At 44.8% G+C, this 17,432-nt stretch overlaps 1 protein-coding gene across 2 annotated transcripts in view; it reads right to left on the bottom strand.

Moving 5' to 3' along the window:
• Positions 1–17,432, bottom strand: part of CIT (citron rho-interacting serine/threonine kinase) — a 205,349-nt gene that overhangs the window by 166,426 nt on the left and 21,491 nt on the right. For both annotated transcript variants that reach the window (XM_010368276.2, XM_030939374.1), the window contains exon 5: positions 5,193–5,294. In XM_010368276.2, coding sequence (XP_010366578.2) covers positions 5,193–5,294 — 102 coding nt within the window. The remainder of the gene's footprint in view (positions 1–5,192; positions 5,295–17,432) is intronic.

The following is a 17,432-nucleotide window of genomic DNA, read 5'->3' as shown; positions in this document are numbered from 1 at the left end:
AGTGAGCCAAGATCCCGCCACTGCACTCCAGCCTGGGCAACACAGCAAGACTCTGTCTCAAAAAAAAAAAAAAAGTCCAGGCGCAGTGGCTCACACCTGCAATCCTAGCACTTTGGGAGGTGGAGGCGGTTGGATCACAAGGTCAGGAATTCAAGACCAGCCTGGCCAACATGGTGAAACCCCACTTCTACTAAAAAATACAAAAATGAGCCAGGCATGGTGGCACACACCTGTAATCCCAGCTACTCGAGAGGCTGAAACAGGATAACCTGGGAGGCAGAGGTTGCAGTGAGCCGAGATCACGCCATTGCACTCCAGCCTGGGCGACAGGATGAGACTCCATCTCACACACACACACACACACACACACACAAGGAAGAAAACGGAAAGTTCTTTCTACTATGACAAAGCTAGGTGGTGGTAATAAGAATGGTGACATCAGGCCGGGCGCAGTGGCTCAAGCCTGTAATCCCAGCACTTTGGGAGGCCGAGACAGGCGGATCACGAGGTCAGGAGATCGAGACCATCCTGGCTAACACGGTGAAACCCCGTCTCTACTAAAAAATACAAAAAAAAAAAAAAAAAACTAGCCGGGCGAGGTGGTGGGCACCTGCAGTCCCAGCTACTCAGGAGGCTGAGGCAGGAGAATGGCGTAAACCCAGGAGCCGGAGCTTGCAGTGAGCTGAGATCCAGCCACTGCACTCCAGCCCGGGCGACAGAGCGAAACTCTGTCTCAAAAAAAAAAAAGAATGGTGACATCAAAGTGCGAAATTATCAAAATGCCCAGATAGTACTCTCCTGAAGATGTGATTTGAGAACTGTTCAGACATGAAACCAAGCACTACCATCAACATGTAAGAAAACTATATTTGGGCATCCCTGCTGGGGCTCCTCTGATCATCCTCACTGGCCACAGGGGAGGCAAGCAGTGGTTTCCCTGAAGCTACTGAGCAGTAGCCTGCCACACAGACCACTAAATCCTCAACTGAGTTCCTTCACACAGAACACTGAAAATTTGTCAACGCCTCTACCAAAATGGACCTTGATGGTGTGAAAATCTCAAAGCATTTCAATAATGCTTACTTTTAAGAAGAATAAGCTGCCTGAGACTAGACACCAAGAAGAGGAGCTCTTCAACTCAGAGAAGAGAAATATGAGTTTATTGAACACTGTAAGGTAGACCAGAAAACTGTGGACTCTCAACTTTGGTTCAAAAAGCAAAGCCCTTCCTAATTCCAGGACCTCTTAGATTCTGTGTGGCATTGAAAATGAAGTTTATCTTCACAAGTGAGTGTTCTAAACCTCTTGCAGAGCTCTAATTAAAATATCTAAAACAGGCTGGGTGTCGTGGCTCACGCCTGTGATCCCAACAATTTGGGAAGCCAAGGCAGGAGGATGGCCTGGGGCCAGGAGTTCAAAACTAGCCTAGGCAACCTAGTGAGACCCCAGTCTCTGAAAAATTTAAAAATTAGCTAGGCATGGTGGTTTGTACCTGTTGTCCCAGCTAATCAGGAGGCTGAAGCAGGAGAATCACTTGAGCCCTGGAATTTGAGGTTACAGTGAGCTATGATCATGCCACTGCAACAGAGACCTCATCGCTTAAAAAAAAATACGTATCTAAAACAGCAATAACAAACAAACATGAACCAAAACAAACAAAAGCCCTATTGTTTCAAGGGAACTTCTTTTCTTTCTTTCTTTCTTTTTTTTTTTTTTCTGATAGGGAGTCTCACTCTGTCGCCCAGGCTAGAGTGCAGTGGCATAATCTCAGCTTACTGCAAGCTCCGCCTTCTGGGTTCACACCATTCTGCTGCTTCAACCTCCCAAGTAGCTGGAACTATAGGCGCCCGCCACCGCGTCCGGCTAATTGTTTATATTTTTAATACAGACAGGGTTTCACCATGTTAGCCAGGATGGTCTCGATCTCCTGACCTCATGATCCACCCACCTCGGCCTCCCAAAGTGCTGGGATTACAGGCGTGAGCCACCGCGCCCGGCCCAAACTTCTTTTCTTAATAAAGAAGACTGAGGCTGGGCACGATGGCTCACGCCTGTAATCCCAGCACTTTGGGAGGCTAAGATGGGTGGATCAACTGAGGTCAGGAGTTCAAGACCAGCCTAACCCACATGGCAAAACCTCGTCTCTACTAAAAATACAAAAATCAGCTGGGCGTGGTGGCATGCACCTGTAGTCTCAGCTACACAGGAGGCTAAGACAGGAGGATCACTTGAACCCGGGAAGTGGAGGTTGCAGTGAGCCGAGAATGCACGACTATACTCAAGCCTGGGTGACAGAGAAAGATTCCGTCTCAGAAAAAAAAAAAAGAAAAAAGAAAAGGCACAGTGGCTCACACCTGTAATCCTAGCACTTTGGGAGGCCGAGGCAGGTGGATCACCTGAGGTCAGGAGTTTGAGACCAGCCCCACCAACATAGCGAAACCCTGTCTCTACTAAAAATACAAAAATTAGCAGGGTATGGTGGCATGCACCTGTAATCCCAACTACTTGGGAGGCTGAGGCAAGAGAATCACTTGAACCCAGGAGGTGGAGGTTGCAGTGAGCTGAGACTGAGCCATTGCACTCCAGTCTGGGTGACACCAGCCTGGGTGACAGAGCGAGACTTTGTCTCAAAAAAAAAAAAAAGTCCGTTAATACATTCAAACATGAGAAGCTCCCTAAGATGCAAAGAGCACAAGGTAAATATTGCATCTGCAACAAATGTCCTGGAACAGCAGCAACCCTAGAAACACACCAAAGCTATCTGTGAAGATGAGGGCTCCATGTCCCAAGTCGCAAAGAAGGAAAGCTTCTAAGGCAATATTTAAGAAAGGGTGTTTCAGGCCGCACACCTAAGAGCCATGGCATTGGTTCTGAAGGCACATGTGGTCAGTCAAAGCCAGTCTTCCAATAGATTCGTATGTGAATGTCCTCACTCAGAGGACAAGGAAAACTTCTCTCCAGGCACTGGGTTCTCAACTAATATGAAACCGAGACAAATAAACTTATTTATTTTAGGTCAGAAATAAAAGCAGCAAATTCCTCAAAAACTGGCCAGTAGAAGTTTAAGATACGTGGGAGTTCATCTCTCTCGTACCTTTTCTCTCATGTGAGCCTGTTTATCTCCATTCAGGGTAACATGGTAGTCTTCTTTTGAGGGCTGAATCAGGAACAAAAATAGTTTCTAGGATACACTCTTTAAATTAAGGAATTTAATCCCTCAAGAACCTAAACAAGGCCCCAAAATGAATTTTAGCATTTTCTTTTTTTTTTTTTTTTTTGAGACGGAGTCTTGCTCTGCCGCCCAGGCTGGAGTGCAGTGGCCAGCTCTCAGCTCACTGCAAGCTCCGCCTCCCGGGTTCACGCCATTCTCCTGTCTCAGCCTCCCCAGTAGCTGGGACTACAGGCGCCCGCCTCGTCGCCCGGCTAGTTTTTTTTTTTGTATTTTTTTAGTAGAGACGGGGTTTCACCATATTAGCCAGGATGGTCTCGATCTCCTGACCTCGTGATCCGCCCGTCTCGGCCTCCCAAAGTGCTGGGATTACAGGCTTGAGCCACCGCGCCCGGCCTAGCATTTTCTTACTTATGATATATACACATCAGGGAAAATGATGCCACTGCTCAAAGAATAAAGTAGACCTGCGTGACTGACAAGGAAGAAAGGATGTCTGGGATACACTGGTGAAAGGCAACAGCAAGCTGGAGAGCCAAGCATAGAGTAACATACCATTTTTATAAAGCAAACTATACACATGAGGATAGAGAAGTATCCCCCACGGGGGCTGGGCACGGTGGCTCACACCTGTAATCCCAGCACTTTGGAAGGCCAAGGCAGGAAGATCGCTTGAGCTCAAGAGATCAAAACCAGCCTAGGCAACATGGCAAAACTCTGTCTCTACTAAAAATACAAAAATTAGCCAGGCGCAGTGGTGTACACCCAGGAGGCTGAGGTGGGAGTATTGCTGGAGCCCAGGAAGTTGAGGCTGCAGTGAGCCATGTTCATGCCACTGAACTCCAGCCCGGGTGGCAAAGCAAGACCTGGTCTCAAAAAAAGAAGAAAAGAAAAATATCCCCACCATGCTCCCACAGAGCATAGTTAAGGGTCAGAAAGGAAGAGCTTATGTAACCATTTAACATTTCTTCCCCTAGGGAGGAGGATTAGAAAATAAAACGGAGGGGCCGGGCAGAGTGGCTCACGCCTGTAATCCCAACACTTTGGGAGGCTGAGGCAGGTGGATCATTTGAGGTCAGGAGTTTGCGGCCAGCCCGGTCAATGTGGTAAAATCCCATCTCTACTAAAAATACAAAAATTAGTTGGGCGTGGTGACACGCACCTGTAATCCCAGCTACTTGGGAGGCTGAGGCAGAAGAATTGCTTGAACCTGGGAGGCGGAGATTGCAGTGAGCCGAGATTGCACCACTGAACTCCAGCCTGGGTGACAGAGCGAGACTCTGTGTCAATAAAAAAAGAAGAGAAAAGAAAATGGGGGGCTTTCCCTTCAACTTCATGCATTTCTACAGTGTTTGCATTTTCTTATCACAACCATGAATTATTATCTTTTTTTTTATCCTAAGCAAGCTAACACAGGAAGCTTTTAAAAATTAAAGCAGGCCGGGCGCGGTGGCTCAAGCCTGTAATCCCAGCACTTTGGGAGGCCGAGACGGGCGGATCACGAGGTCAGGAGATCGAGACCATCCTGGCTAACACGGTGAAACCCCGTCTCTACTAAATGCAAAAAACTAGCCGGGCGAGGTGGCGGGCGCCTGTAGTCCCAGCTACTCCGGAGGGTGAGGCAGGAGAATGGCGTAAACCCGGGAGGCGGAGCTTGCAGTGAGCTGAGATCCGGCCACTGCACTCCAGACCGGGCGACAGAGCAAGACTCCGTCTCAAAAAAAAAAAAAAAAAAAAAATTAAAGCAACATTCTCTTATACGTAATAACAAACTATTCCCCCAATAAATGATTTCCTATTATTGCCTTAAAGCCACAGCTACAATATGCAACAATCAATGAGGCTGTTTCTAAATGGGTTAGCTCTTGATCTTTATAAAGAGGAAACCAGGGAGACACCTGTAAGGCAAGAAAGCCCTTGAATGAATGAGACCACATGGGCAAGAACCACATTCAGTTTTACCACAGGCATCTGAGTGTCAGAGTGTTAGGCTAATTCCAGAGAGATAGATGTAAAGACTCACCAGATAAAGGTGATTTTTGTCCTGAAAGGCATACTGTAATTGGGGGATCCACGGGCTTGTGCTTCGAGAGAGTATGTTCCGCTCTTCCTCAAAAAATGAAACCTAGGAAAAAAAGAAACTGCTTAGAAAATCATAAAGAATTAAGTGTGAGAGGGGGGAAAAAAGTATTTTCCTCTGTCTTTATGCCTAAACAGATAGTTCTAGCTTAAAAAAAAAAGAAAAAGAAAAGAAAAGAAAGAATAAGGAAGGAAGGAGAAAAAGAGGGAGGAAGGGAGGGAGGGAGGGAGGGAGGGAGGGAGGAAGGGAGGGAGGAAGGGAAGGAGGCAAGGAAGGGCTGTCACTTAGCCCAGAATTGCATAAATCTCAATCATTCACCTACTTTGGTCACAATTTTTGCCAGCTCCATATATTACCTGCTCAATTCTTTACCTAACATATTTCTTTAAACTCCCTTTCTTTAAATGTAAATATTTTTCTCTTCCTTTTCTGTTCCTGAACAATTCAGTCCTAAAGCCACTCGCTGGTGTGGAACAAGGTAAGCATCCATGCTGGTTATGGGGAGAGTCACGGTGGCCCAGGACAGGGTGCCAGTCCCAAGCAACGTGAGGAGGGCGGCACCCACGTGTGGGCGCAGCCCAATACCACAGGCCCACACAAGGTGAGGAAGACATCCACGTGAAAGGGCAACCCAGAGCAGATTATCTGCACCCACCAAGGGGAGGTGGGATACCAGCAAAGACAGTAGATTGGATGCACACAGATGCATAAAATAAGTAAACATATTAAGGGTATAATGTCAGAGAAGAGAATTACAAACATGGAAAGGGTGAAAACTAAAATGAACCCTGTGAAGTTGGATTGGAACTGGGGGTACTGGTGTGAACTCATGGTTTTCCCTTTTTATTTTTGTAGAGACAGTCTCTATGTTTCCCAAGCTGGTCTTGAACTCCTGGCTTCAAGTGATCCTCTTGCCTCAGCCTCCCAAAATGCTGAGATTAAAGGCATGAGCCACTGTGCCCAGCCACAGTTTTCAATATATAGACATAGATACACAAATATAGATGTAAATGTATGTGCATGTGTGCGTGCGTGCGTGCACACATGCACGTGTAGGTGGATATATATTGTATATACATATGTGTATTCCTTAGTGCTGTCCACTGAAAGGGGTCTGGCAGTAGTGACACCCCAGTAGTAATGAAAACACCCAATGTCCAGATCTCAGCCTCTAAACACCATTGTCCACTGAAAGGAATAGGGCTCCTCTGAGAAATGACTGATGCCAGAGCCAGGGCAGAGAAAGTAAAAGTACCAAAAGAACCTGAACATCTTGCTATACCAGAAAGCAGGAAAGTATTCAATGAATCTTGGGGACAAGTGAGAAGGACACAAAAGCTAACCTAAAAGGGTTCTCAGTGGCCAAATTGGGAACAATTTAAGTATAAAACTCGTGACAGAAATGGATTATAACTCACTGACTGAAATAGGAAAATGCAAGTCCACATAGACATAAAATATTTCCATCATTTGAAAGTAACTCTCCAAAAAACACTTTTTTAATTACAAAGGAGGCTGGGTGCAGTGGCTCATGCCTATCATCCCAGCACTTCGGGAGGCCAAGGCAGGAAGACTGCTTGAGGCCAGGAGTTAGAGACCAGCGTGGACAACATAGTGAGACCCCATCTCTACAATACAAAGATTAGCTGGGTGTGGTGATGTGTGCTTATAGTCCCAGTTACTCAGGAGGCTGTGGCAGGTGGATTACCTGAGCCCAGGAGTTCAATGCTGCAGTGAGCCAAGATTGCACCACTGCACTCCAGCTTGGGCAACCAAGCAAGACCCTGTCTCTAAGAAAAATAAAATAAATAAAATTACGAAGGAGGAAGAAGTAACTCCACGAGTAGAAAAGCATAACTGGAGGGTGGAGCAAGATGCCCGAATAGGAACAGCTCCAGTCTCCAACTCCCGGCGCGAGCGACACAGAAGACCGGTGATTTCTGCATTTTCAGCTGAGGTACTGGGGTCATCTCACTGGGGAGTGCCGGACAATCGGTGCTGGTCAGCTGCTGCAGCCCGACCAGCGAGAGCTGAAGCAGGGTGAGGCATTGCCTCACCTGGGAAGCGCAAGGGGGAAGGGAATCCCTTTTCCTAGCCAGGCGAACTGAGACACACAACACCTGGAAAATCAGGTAATTCCCACCCCAATACTGTGCTTTAAGCAAACGGGCACACCAGGAGATTATACCCACACCTGGCTGGGAGGGTCCCACGGCCACAGAGCCTCCCTCATTGCTAGCACAGCAGTCTGCGATCTAACCGCAAGGCGGCAGCGAGGCTGGGGGAGGGGCGCCCACCATTGCTGAGGCTTAAGTAGGTAAACAAAGCCGCTGGGAAGCTCGAACTGGGTGGACCTCACAGCAGCTCAAGGAAACCTGCCTGTCTCTGTAGACTCCACCTCTGGGGACAGGGCACAGCTAAAAAACAACAGGGGAGCAGCAGAGGCCTGTGCAGACCTGAACGACTCTGTCTGACAGCTTTGAAGAGAGCACTGGATCTCCCAACACGGAGGTTGAGATCTGAGAACAGACAGACTGCCTGCTCAAGTGGGTCCCTCACCCCTGAGTAGCCTAACTGGGAGACATCCCCCACTAGGGGCAGTCTGACACCCCACACCTCACAGGGTGGAGTACACCCCTGAGAGGAAGCTTCCAAAGTAAGAATCAGACAGGTACACTCGCTGTTCAGCAATATTCTATCTTCTGCAACCTCTGCTGCTGATACCCAGGCAAACAGGGTCTGGAGTGGACCTCAAGCAATCTCCAACAGACCTACAGCTGAGGGTCCTGACTATTAGAAGGAAAACTATCAAACAGGAAGAACACCTATACCAAAACCCCATCAGTACGTCATCATTATCAAAGACCAGAGGCAGATAAAACCACAAAGATGGGGAAGAAGCAGGGCAGAAAAGCTGGAAATTCAAAAAATAAGAGCGCATCTCCCCCTGCAAAGGAGCGCAGCTCATCGCCAGCAACGGATCAAAGCTGGTCAGAGAATGACTTTGATGAGATGAGAGAAGAAGGCTTCAGTCCATCAAACTTCTCAGAGCTAAAGGAGGAATTACGTACCCAGCGCAAAGAAACTAAAAATCTTGAAAAAAGAGTGGAAGAATTGATAGCTAGAATAATTAATGCAGAGAAGGTCATAAATGAAATGACAGAGATGAAAACCATGACACGAGAAATACGTGACAAATCCACAAGCTTCAGTAACCGACTTGATCAACTGGAAGAAAGAGTATCAGCGATTGAGGATCAAATGAATGAAATGAAGCGAGAAGAGAAACCAAAAGAAAAAAGAAGAAAAAGAAATGAACAAAGCCTGCAAGAAGTATGGGATTATGTAAAAAGACCAAATCTACGTCTGATTGGGGTGCCCGAAAGTGAGGGGGAAAATGGAACCAAGTTGGAAAACACTCTTCAGGATATCATCCAGGAGAACTAGGGCAGGCCAACATTCAAATTCAGGAAATACAGAGAACACCACAAAGATACTCCTCGAGAAGAGCAACTCCAAGACACATAATTGCCAGATTCACCAAAGTTGAAATGAAAGAAAAAATCTTAAGGGCAGCCAGAGAGAAAGGTCGGGTTACCCACAAAGGGAAGCCCATCAGACTAACAGCAGACCTCTCGGCAGAAACTCTACAAGCCAGAAGAGAGTGGGGGCCAATATTCAACATTCTTAAAGAAAAGAATTTTAAACCTAGAATTTCATATCCAGCCAAACTAAGTTTCATCAGTGAAGGAGAAATAAAATCCTTTACAGATAAGCAAATGCTTAGAGATTTTGTCACCACCAGGCCTGCCTTACAAGAGAGACCCTGAAGGAAGCCCTAAACATGGAAAGGAACAACCGGTACCAGCCATTGCAAAAACATGCCAAAATGTAAAGACCATCGAGGCTAGGAAGAAACTGCATCAACTAACGAGCAAAATAACCAGTTAATATCATAATGGCAGGATCAAGTTCACACATAACAATGTTAACCTTAAATGTTAATGGACTAAATGCTCCAATTAAAAGACACAGACTGGCAAACTGGATAAAGAGTCAAGACCCATCAGTCTGCTATATTCAGGAGACCCATCTCACATGCAGAGACATACATAGGCTCAAAATAAAGGGATGGAGGAAGATCTACCAAGCAAATGGAGAACAAAAAAAACCAGGGGTTGCAATCCTAGTCTCTGATAAAATAGACTTTAAACTATCAAAGATCAAAAGAGACAAAGAAGGCCATCACATAATGGTAAAGGGATCAATTCAACAGGAAGAGCTAACTATCCTAAATATATATGCACCCAATACAGGAGCACCCAAATTCATAAAGCAAGTCCTTAGAGACCTACAAAGAGACTTAGACTCCCATACAATAATAATGGGAGATTTCAACACTCCACTGTCAACATTAGACAGATCAATGAGACAGAAAGTTAACAAGGATATCCAGGAATTGAACTCATCTCTGCACCAAGCGGACCTAATAGACATCTATAGAACTCTCCACCCCAAATCAACAGAATATACATTCTTCTCAGCACCACATCGCACTTACTCCAAAATTGACCACATAATTGGAAGTAAAGCACTCCTTAGCAAAGGTAAAAGAACAGAAATTATAACAAACTGTCTCTCAGACCACAGTGCAATCAAACTAGAACTCAGGACTAAGAAACTCAATCAAAACCGCTCAACTACATGGAAACTGAACAACCTGCTCCTGAATGACTACTGGGTACATAACGAAATGAAGGCAGAAATAAAGATGTTCTTTGAAACCAATGAGAACAAAGATACAACATACCAGAATCTCTGGGACACATTTAAAGCAGTGTGTAGAGGGAAATTTATAGCACTAAATTCCCACAAGAGAAAGCTGGAAAGATCTAAAATTGACACTCTAACATCACAATTAAAAGAACTGGAGAAGCAAGAGCAAACACATTCAGATTAGAGCAGAACTGAAGGAGATAGAGACACAAAAAACCCTCCAAAAAATCAATGAATCCAGGAGTTGGTTTTTTGAAAAAATCAACAAAATTGACAGACTGCTAGCAAGACTAATAAAGAAGAAAAGAGAGAAGAATCAAATAGACGCAATAAAAAATGATAAAGGGGATATCACCACCGACCCCATAGAAATACAAACTACCATCAGAGAATACTATAAACACCTCTACGCAAATCAACTAGAAAATCTAGAAGAAATGGATAATTTCCTGGACACTTACACTCTTCCAAGACTAAACCAGGAAGAAGTTGAATCCCTGAATAGACCAATAGCAGGCTCTGAAATTGAGGCAATAATTAATAGCCTACCAACCAAAAAAAGTCCAGGACCAGATGGATTCACAGCTGAATTCTACCAGAGGTACAAGGCGGAGCTGGTACCATTCCTTCTGAAACTATTCCAATCAATTGAAAAAGAGGGAATCCTCCCTAAGTCATTTTATGAGGCCAACATCATCCTGATACCAAAGCCTGACAGAGACACAACAAAAAAAGAAAATTTTAGACCAATATCCCTGATGAACATCGATGCAAAAATCCTCAATAAAATACTGGCAAACCGGATTCAGCAGCACATCCAAAAGCTTATCCACCATGATCAAGTGGGCTTCATCCCTGGGATGCAAGGCTGGTTCAACATTTGCAAATCAATAAACGTAATCCAGCATATAAACAGAACCAAAGACAAGAACCACATGATTATCTCAATCGATGCAGAAAAGGCTTTTGACAAAATTCAACAGCCCTTCATGCTAAAAACGCTCAATAAATTTGGTATTGATGGAACGTACCTCAAAATAATAAGAGCTATTTATGACAAACCCACAGCCAATATCATACTGAATGGGCAAAAACTGGAAAAATTCCCTTTGAAAACTGGCACAAGACAGGGATGCCCTCTTTCACCACTCCTATTCAACATAGTGTTGGAAGTTCTGGCTAGGGCAATCAGGCAAGAGAAAGAAATCAAGGGTATCCAGTTAGGAAAAGAAGAAGTCAAATTGTCCCTGTTTGCAGATGACATGATTGTATATTTAGAAAACCCCATCGTCTCAGCCCAAAATCTCCTTAAGCTGATAAGCAACTTCAGCAAAGTCTCAGGATACAAAAATAATGTGCAAAAACCACAAGCATTCTTATACACCAGTAACAGACAAACAGAGAGCCAAATCATGAATGAACTTCCATTCACAATTGCTTCAAAGAGAATAAAATACCTAGGAATCCAACTTACAAGGGATGTAAAGGACCTCTTCAAGGAGAACTACAAACCACTGCTCAGTGAAATAAAAGAGGACACTAACAAATGGAAGAACATACCATGCTTATGGATAGGAAGAATCAATATCATGAAAATGGCCATACTGCCCAAGGTTATTTATAGATTCAATGCCATCCCCATCAAGCTACCAATGAGTTTCTTCACAGAATTGGAAAAAACGGCTTTAAAGTTCATATGGAACCAAAAAAGAGCCCGCATTGCCAAGACAATCCTAAGTCAAATGAACAAAGCTGGAGGCATCACGCTACCTGACTTCAAACTATACTACAAGACTACAGTAACCAAAACAGCATGGTACTGGTACCAAAACAGAGATATAGACCAATGGAACAGAACAGAGTCCTCAGAAATAATACCACACATCTACAGCCATCTGATCTTTGACAAACCTGAGAGAAACAAGAAATGGGGAAAGGATTCCCTATTTAATAAATGGTGCTGGGAAAATTGGCTAGCCATAAGTAGAAAGCTGAAACTGGATCCTTTCCTTACTCCTTATACGAAAATTAATTCAAGATGGATTAGTGACTTAAATGTTAGACCTAATACCATAAAAACCCTAGAAGAAAACCTAGGTAGTACCATTCAGGACATAGGCATGGGCAAGGACTTCATGTCTAAAACACCAAAAGCAACAGCAGCAAAAGCCAAAATTGACAAATGGGATATGATTAAACTAAAGAGCTTCTGCACAGCAAAAGAAACTACCATCAGAGTGAACAGGCAACCTACAGAATGGGTGAAAATTTTTGCAATCTACTCATCTGACAAAGGGCTAATATCCAGAATCTACAAAGAACTCAAACAAATTTACAAGAAAAAAAAAACAAACAACCCCATCAAAAAGTGGGCAAAGGATATGAACAGACATTTCTCAAAAGAAGACATTCATACAGCCAACAGACACATGAAAAAATGCTCATCATCACTGGCCATCAGAGAAATGCAAATCAAAACCACAATGAGATACCATCTCACACCAGTTAGAATGGCAATCATTAAAAAGTCAGGAAACAACAGGTGCTGGAGAGGATGTGGAGAAATAGGAACACTTTTACACTGTTGGTGGGATTATAAACTAGTTCAACCATTATGGAAAACAGTATGGCGATTCCTCAAGGATCTAGAACTAGATGTACCATATGACCCAGCCATCCCACTACTGGGTATATACCCAAAGGATTATAAATCATGCTGCTATAAAGACACATGCACACGTATGTTTATTGCGGCACTATTCACAATAGCAAAGACTTGGAATCAACCCAAATGTCCATCTGTGACAGACTGGATTAAGAAAATGTGGCACATATACACCATGGAATATTATGCAGCCATAAAAAAGGATGAGTTTGCGTCCTTTGTAGGGACATGGATGCAGCTGGAAACCATCATTCTTAGCAAACTATCACAAGAACAGAAAACCAAACACCGCATGTTCTCACTCATAGGTGGGAACTGAACAATGACATCACTTGGACTCGGGAAGGGGAACATCACACATCGGGGCCTATCATGGGGAGGGGGGAGGGGGAGGGATTGCATTGGCAGTTATACCTGATATAAATGACGAACTGATGGGTGCTGACGAGTTGATGGGTGCAGCACACCAACATGGCACAGGTATACATATGTAACAAACCTGCACGTTATGCACATGTACCCTAGAACTTAAAGTATAATAAAAAAAAAAAAGAAAAAAAAGAAAAGAAAAAAAAAAGAAAAGCATAACTGGCATCACGTTAATCAAGTGATCAAAGTGAGCATCAACATGAATATGATAAATTGAAACTGAGAGTCACCTGCTTGGATGCAATAAGAACAGAGCATCTTGTCTGTGATATTCCAGCCAAAGATCAAGACCCTGAATCTAAACATGAGCAACATCAGACAAATTCAAATTTTACAAAATAACTGGCCTATAATCATCAGAATTGTCAAGGTCATGAGAGTCCAGGAAAAATCAAAGAACTGCTCCAGATTGAAGGAGACTAAAGAGACAAGACAATTAAGTGTCACGTGTGATCCTCAACTCGATTGTTTTATTCTAAAAGACATTATGGGGGCTGGGCATGGTGGCTCATGCCTGAAATCCCAGCACTTTGGGAGGCCGAGGCGGACAGATCACTTGAGGTCAGGAGTTCGAGGCCAGCCTAGCCAACATGGTGAAACTCCATCTCTACTAAAAAATACAAAAATTAGCTGGGTGTGGTGGCGTGCTACTTGTGGGGCTGAATCACTTGAACCCGGGAGGCAGAGGCTGTGGTGAGCTGAAATCTCACCACTGCACTCCAACTTGGGTGACTAAGTGAGGCTGTGTCTTAAAAAAAAAAAAAAAAAAAAACTGTGTAAATCAACTGCTTAAAATAAATAAATTATACATATGCATATATATGTAAATATATTCTATGCATGTGTACATATATATTTCTGTGTATATATATTCTGTATGCAATATATATTCTATGTGTATATACATTCTGTGTGTATATATATATTCTATGTATATATTCATTGTGTATCTATCAAATGGTTTAAGAAAAAAAGTTGTTTATACTGTATGTGATGGTTAGTCTTATGTGTCAACTTATAATCCTAGATGATTATATATCTATCTCCTACTGGTTCCACTTCCCTTAAGAACCCTGATTATACTGTACTTGCAACTTTTCATTAAATTTGTGATTGTTGGCCAGGAGCGGTGGCTCACGCCTGTAATCCCAACACTTTGGGAGGCCGAGGCGGGCAGATCACTTGAGGTCAGGAGTTCAAGACTAGCCTAGCCAACGTGGTGAAACGCCGTCTCTACTAAAAATACAAAAATTAGCCGGGCATGGTGGAGAGAACCTGTAATCCCACCTATTCAGAAGGCTGAGACAGGAGAATCGTTTGAACCCAGGAGGCAGAGGTTGCAGTGAGCAGAGACTGTGCAACTGCACTCCAGCCTAGGTGACAAAGCAAGACTCTGTCTCCAAAAAAAAAACAAAAAAAATGGTTACTGGGCCGGGCGCGGTGGCTCAAGCCTGTAATCCCAGCACTTTGGGAGGCCGAGACGGGCGGATCACGAGGTCAGGAGATCGAGACCATCCTGGCTAACATGGTGAAACCCCGTCTCTACTAAAAAATACAAAAAACTAGCCGGGCGAGGTGGCAGGCGCCTGTAGTCCCAGCTACTCGGGAGGCTGAGGCAGGAGAATGGCGGGAACCCGGGAGGCGGAGCTTGCAGTGAGCTGAGATCCGGCCACTACACTCCAGCCTGGGTGACAGAGCGAGACTCCGTCTCAAAAAAAAAAAAAAAAAAAAAATGGTTACTGTTTCAATTTTTTTTAATTTTAAATTTAAAAAATTGTTTACGTTACCGTTAGAACAAGTTACAGGGGATTTGTTTGTTTGTTTGTTTGTTTTGTTTTGTTTTGTTTTGTTTTGTTTTAGAGACAGGGTCTTGCCATGTTACCTAAGTTGGTCTCAAACTCCTGGGCCCAAACCATCCTCCCGCCTTGGCCTCCCAAAGTGCTGGGATTACAGGTGTGAGCAAAGTTACAGGTTTTGATATGTTAGTTAATATAAAACTATTAAATATTTTTACATAGGTTGTCCATGTACTACCTAAAATCATGAGATTTAACACTACCAGAGATAAATCTAACACATTTGGGAAACAGCAACCTAACCCCAGTAATTTACTACACCTGATGCTGATCCTTCTTTTGTCTGGCACATAAAAGGTGTCCAAGGAAGCCTGAACTGAACAGTCTACACCTTTGCTTGCTCACCACTGACTCTGTCTGACCCCTGAAGCTTCCATTAAAATAAGCAGTCTCCAAACAAAAAAAAAAATTAAAAATAAATAAAATAAGCAGTCTCAGCCAGGAGGCGTGGCTCATGCCTGTAATCCCAACACTTTGGGAGGGGGAGATGGAAGGATTACTTGAGGCCAGGAGTTCAAGACCAGCCTGGGCAACATAGGGAGATCCCACCTCTACACAATTTTTCTTTTTTTTTTTTTTTTTTGAGATGGAGCGTTTGCTCTTGTTGCCCAGGCTAGAGTGCATGGCATGATCTAAGCTCACTGCAACCTCTGCCTCCCAGGTTCAAGCGACTCTCCTGCCTCAGCTCCCGAGTAGCTGGGATTACAGGCATGTGCCACCACACCCAGCTAATTTTTTGTATTTTTAGTAGAGACAGGGCTTCTCCATGTTGGTCAGGCTGGTCCCGAACTCCCAACCTCAAGTAATCTGCCTGCTTCAGCCTCCCAAAGTGCTGGGATTATAGGCGTGAGCCACCGCGCCTGGCTCACAAAATTTTTTTTTAAAGTTAGTTGGGGGCTGGGCACAGTGGCTCACGCCTGTAATCCCAGTACTTTGAGAGGCTGAAGTGGGCAGATCACTTGAGGTCAGGAGTTCGAGACCAGCCTGGCCAACACGGCAAAACTCTGTCTCTACTAAAAAATACAAAACACATTAGCCAGACATGGTGGTGCCTGCCTGTAGTCCCAGCTACTAGGGAGGCTGAAGCACAAGAATCACTTGAACCCAGGAGGAAGAGGGTGCAGTGAGTGAGATCAAGCCACTGAACTCCAGTGGACTCTGTCTCAAAAAAATAAAAATAAAAAAACTTTTTTTTTTTTTTTTTTTTTTTTTTTTTTTTTTGAGACGGAGTCTCGCTCTGTCGCCCGGGCTGGAGTGCAGTGGCCGGATCTCAGCTCACTGCAAGCTCCGCCTCCCGGGTTTACGCCATTCTCCTGCCTCAGCCTCCCGAGTAGCTGGGACTACAGGCGCCCGCCACCTCACCCGGCTAGTTTTTTGTATTTTTTAGTAGAGACGGGGTTTCACCATGTTAGCCAGGATGGTCTCGATCTTCTGACCTCGTGATCCGCCCGTCTCGGCCTCCCAAAGCGCTGGGATTACAGGCTTGAGCCACCGCGCCCGGCCAAAAACTTTTTAAAATAATAAAGTGGGCCGGGTGCAGTGGCTCACACCTGTAATCCCAGCACTTTGGGAGGCCGAGGCAGGCAGACCACAAGGTCAGAAGTTCGAGACCAGCCTGACCAACATGGTGAAACTCCCACTCTCTACTAAAAATACAAAAATTAGCCAGGTGTGGTGGCAGGCACCTGTAATCCCAGCTACTCAGGAGGCTGAGCCAGGAGAATCACTTGAGCCTGGAAGGCGGGGGTTGCAGTGAGCCAAGATTGCACCACTGCACTCTAGCCTGGGCAACAGAGTGAGACTCATTCTCTAAATAAATAAATAAATAAATAATAAAGTGAACTGGGTGTGGCAGCACATGCCTATGGTCCCAGCTACTTAAGAGGCTGAGGCGGGAGGGTCCCTTAAGCCCAGGAGTTTGAGGATGCAGTGAGCTATGAGCACACCACTGCATTCCGACACAGATGACAGTGAGACCCTGTCTCTAAAATAATAGAAACAGTCGGCCAGGCGCGGTGGCTCATGCCTGTAATCCCAGCACTTTGGGAGGCCGAGGCGGGTGAATCACGAGGTCAGGAGATGGAGACCATCCTGGCTAACATGGTGAAACCCCATCTCTACTAAAAATACAAAAAAATTAGCCGGGTGTGGTGGTGGGCACCTGTAGTCCCAGCTACTTGGGAGGCTGAGGCAGGCGAATGGTGTGAACCTGGGAGGCGGAGCTTGCAGTGAGCTGAGATTGTGCCACCACACTCCAGCCTGGGTGACAGAGCAAGACTCCGTCTCTAAATAAATAAATAAATAGTCTCTGAGGACCCCTTCCAGCTGTCAGAGAACCTGGGTGGGTGTGCGGGCCTCTCCCAGGAGAGGCCTCGGACTTGTCTGCAGAACAGCATCCCTCCCTCCTCTCGGGCGCTTCTTTTCCTTTGCTCCTTGTGCTGGCTTCTCTCCTCTCAT

The sequence above is a fragment of the Rhinopithecus roxellana genome, chromosome 10 (genome assembly GCF_007565055.1).
Source record: "Rhinopithecus roxellana isolate Shanxi Qingling chromosome 10, ASM756505v1, whole genome shotgun sequence".
Lineage (NCBI taxonomy): Eukaryota > Metazoa > Chordata > Mammalia > Primates > Cercopithecidae > Rhinopithecus > Rhinopithecus roxellana.
The sequence above is the reverse complement of the archived record's forward strand: the minus strand, read 5'-3'. Positions and strand labels throughout refer to the sequence as shown.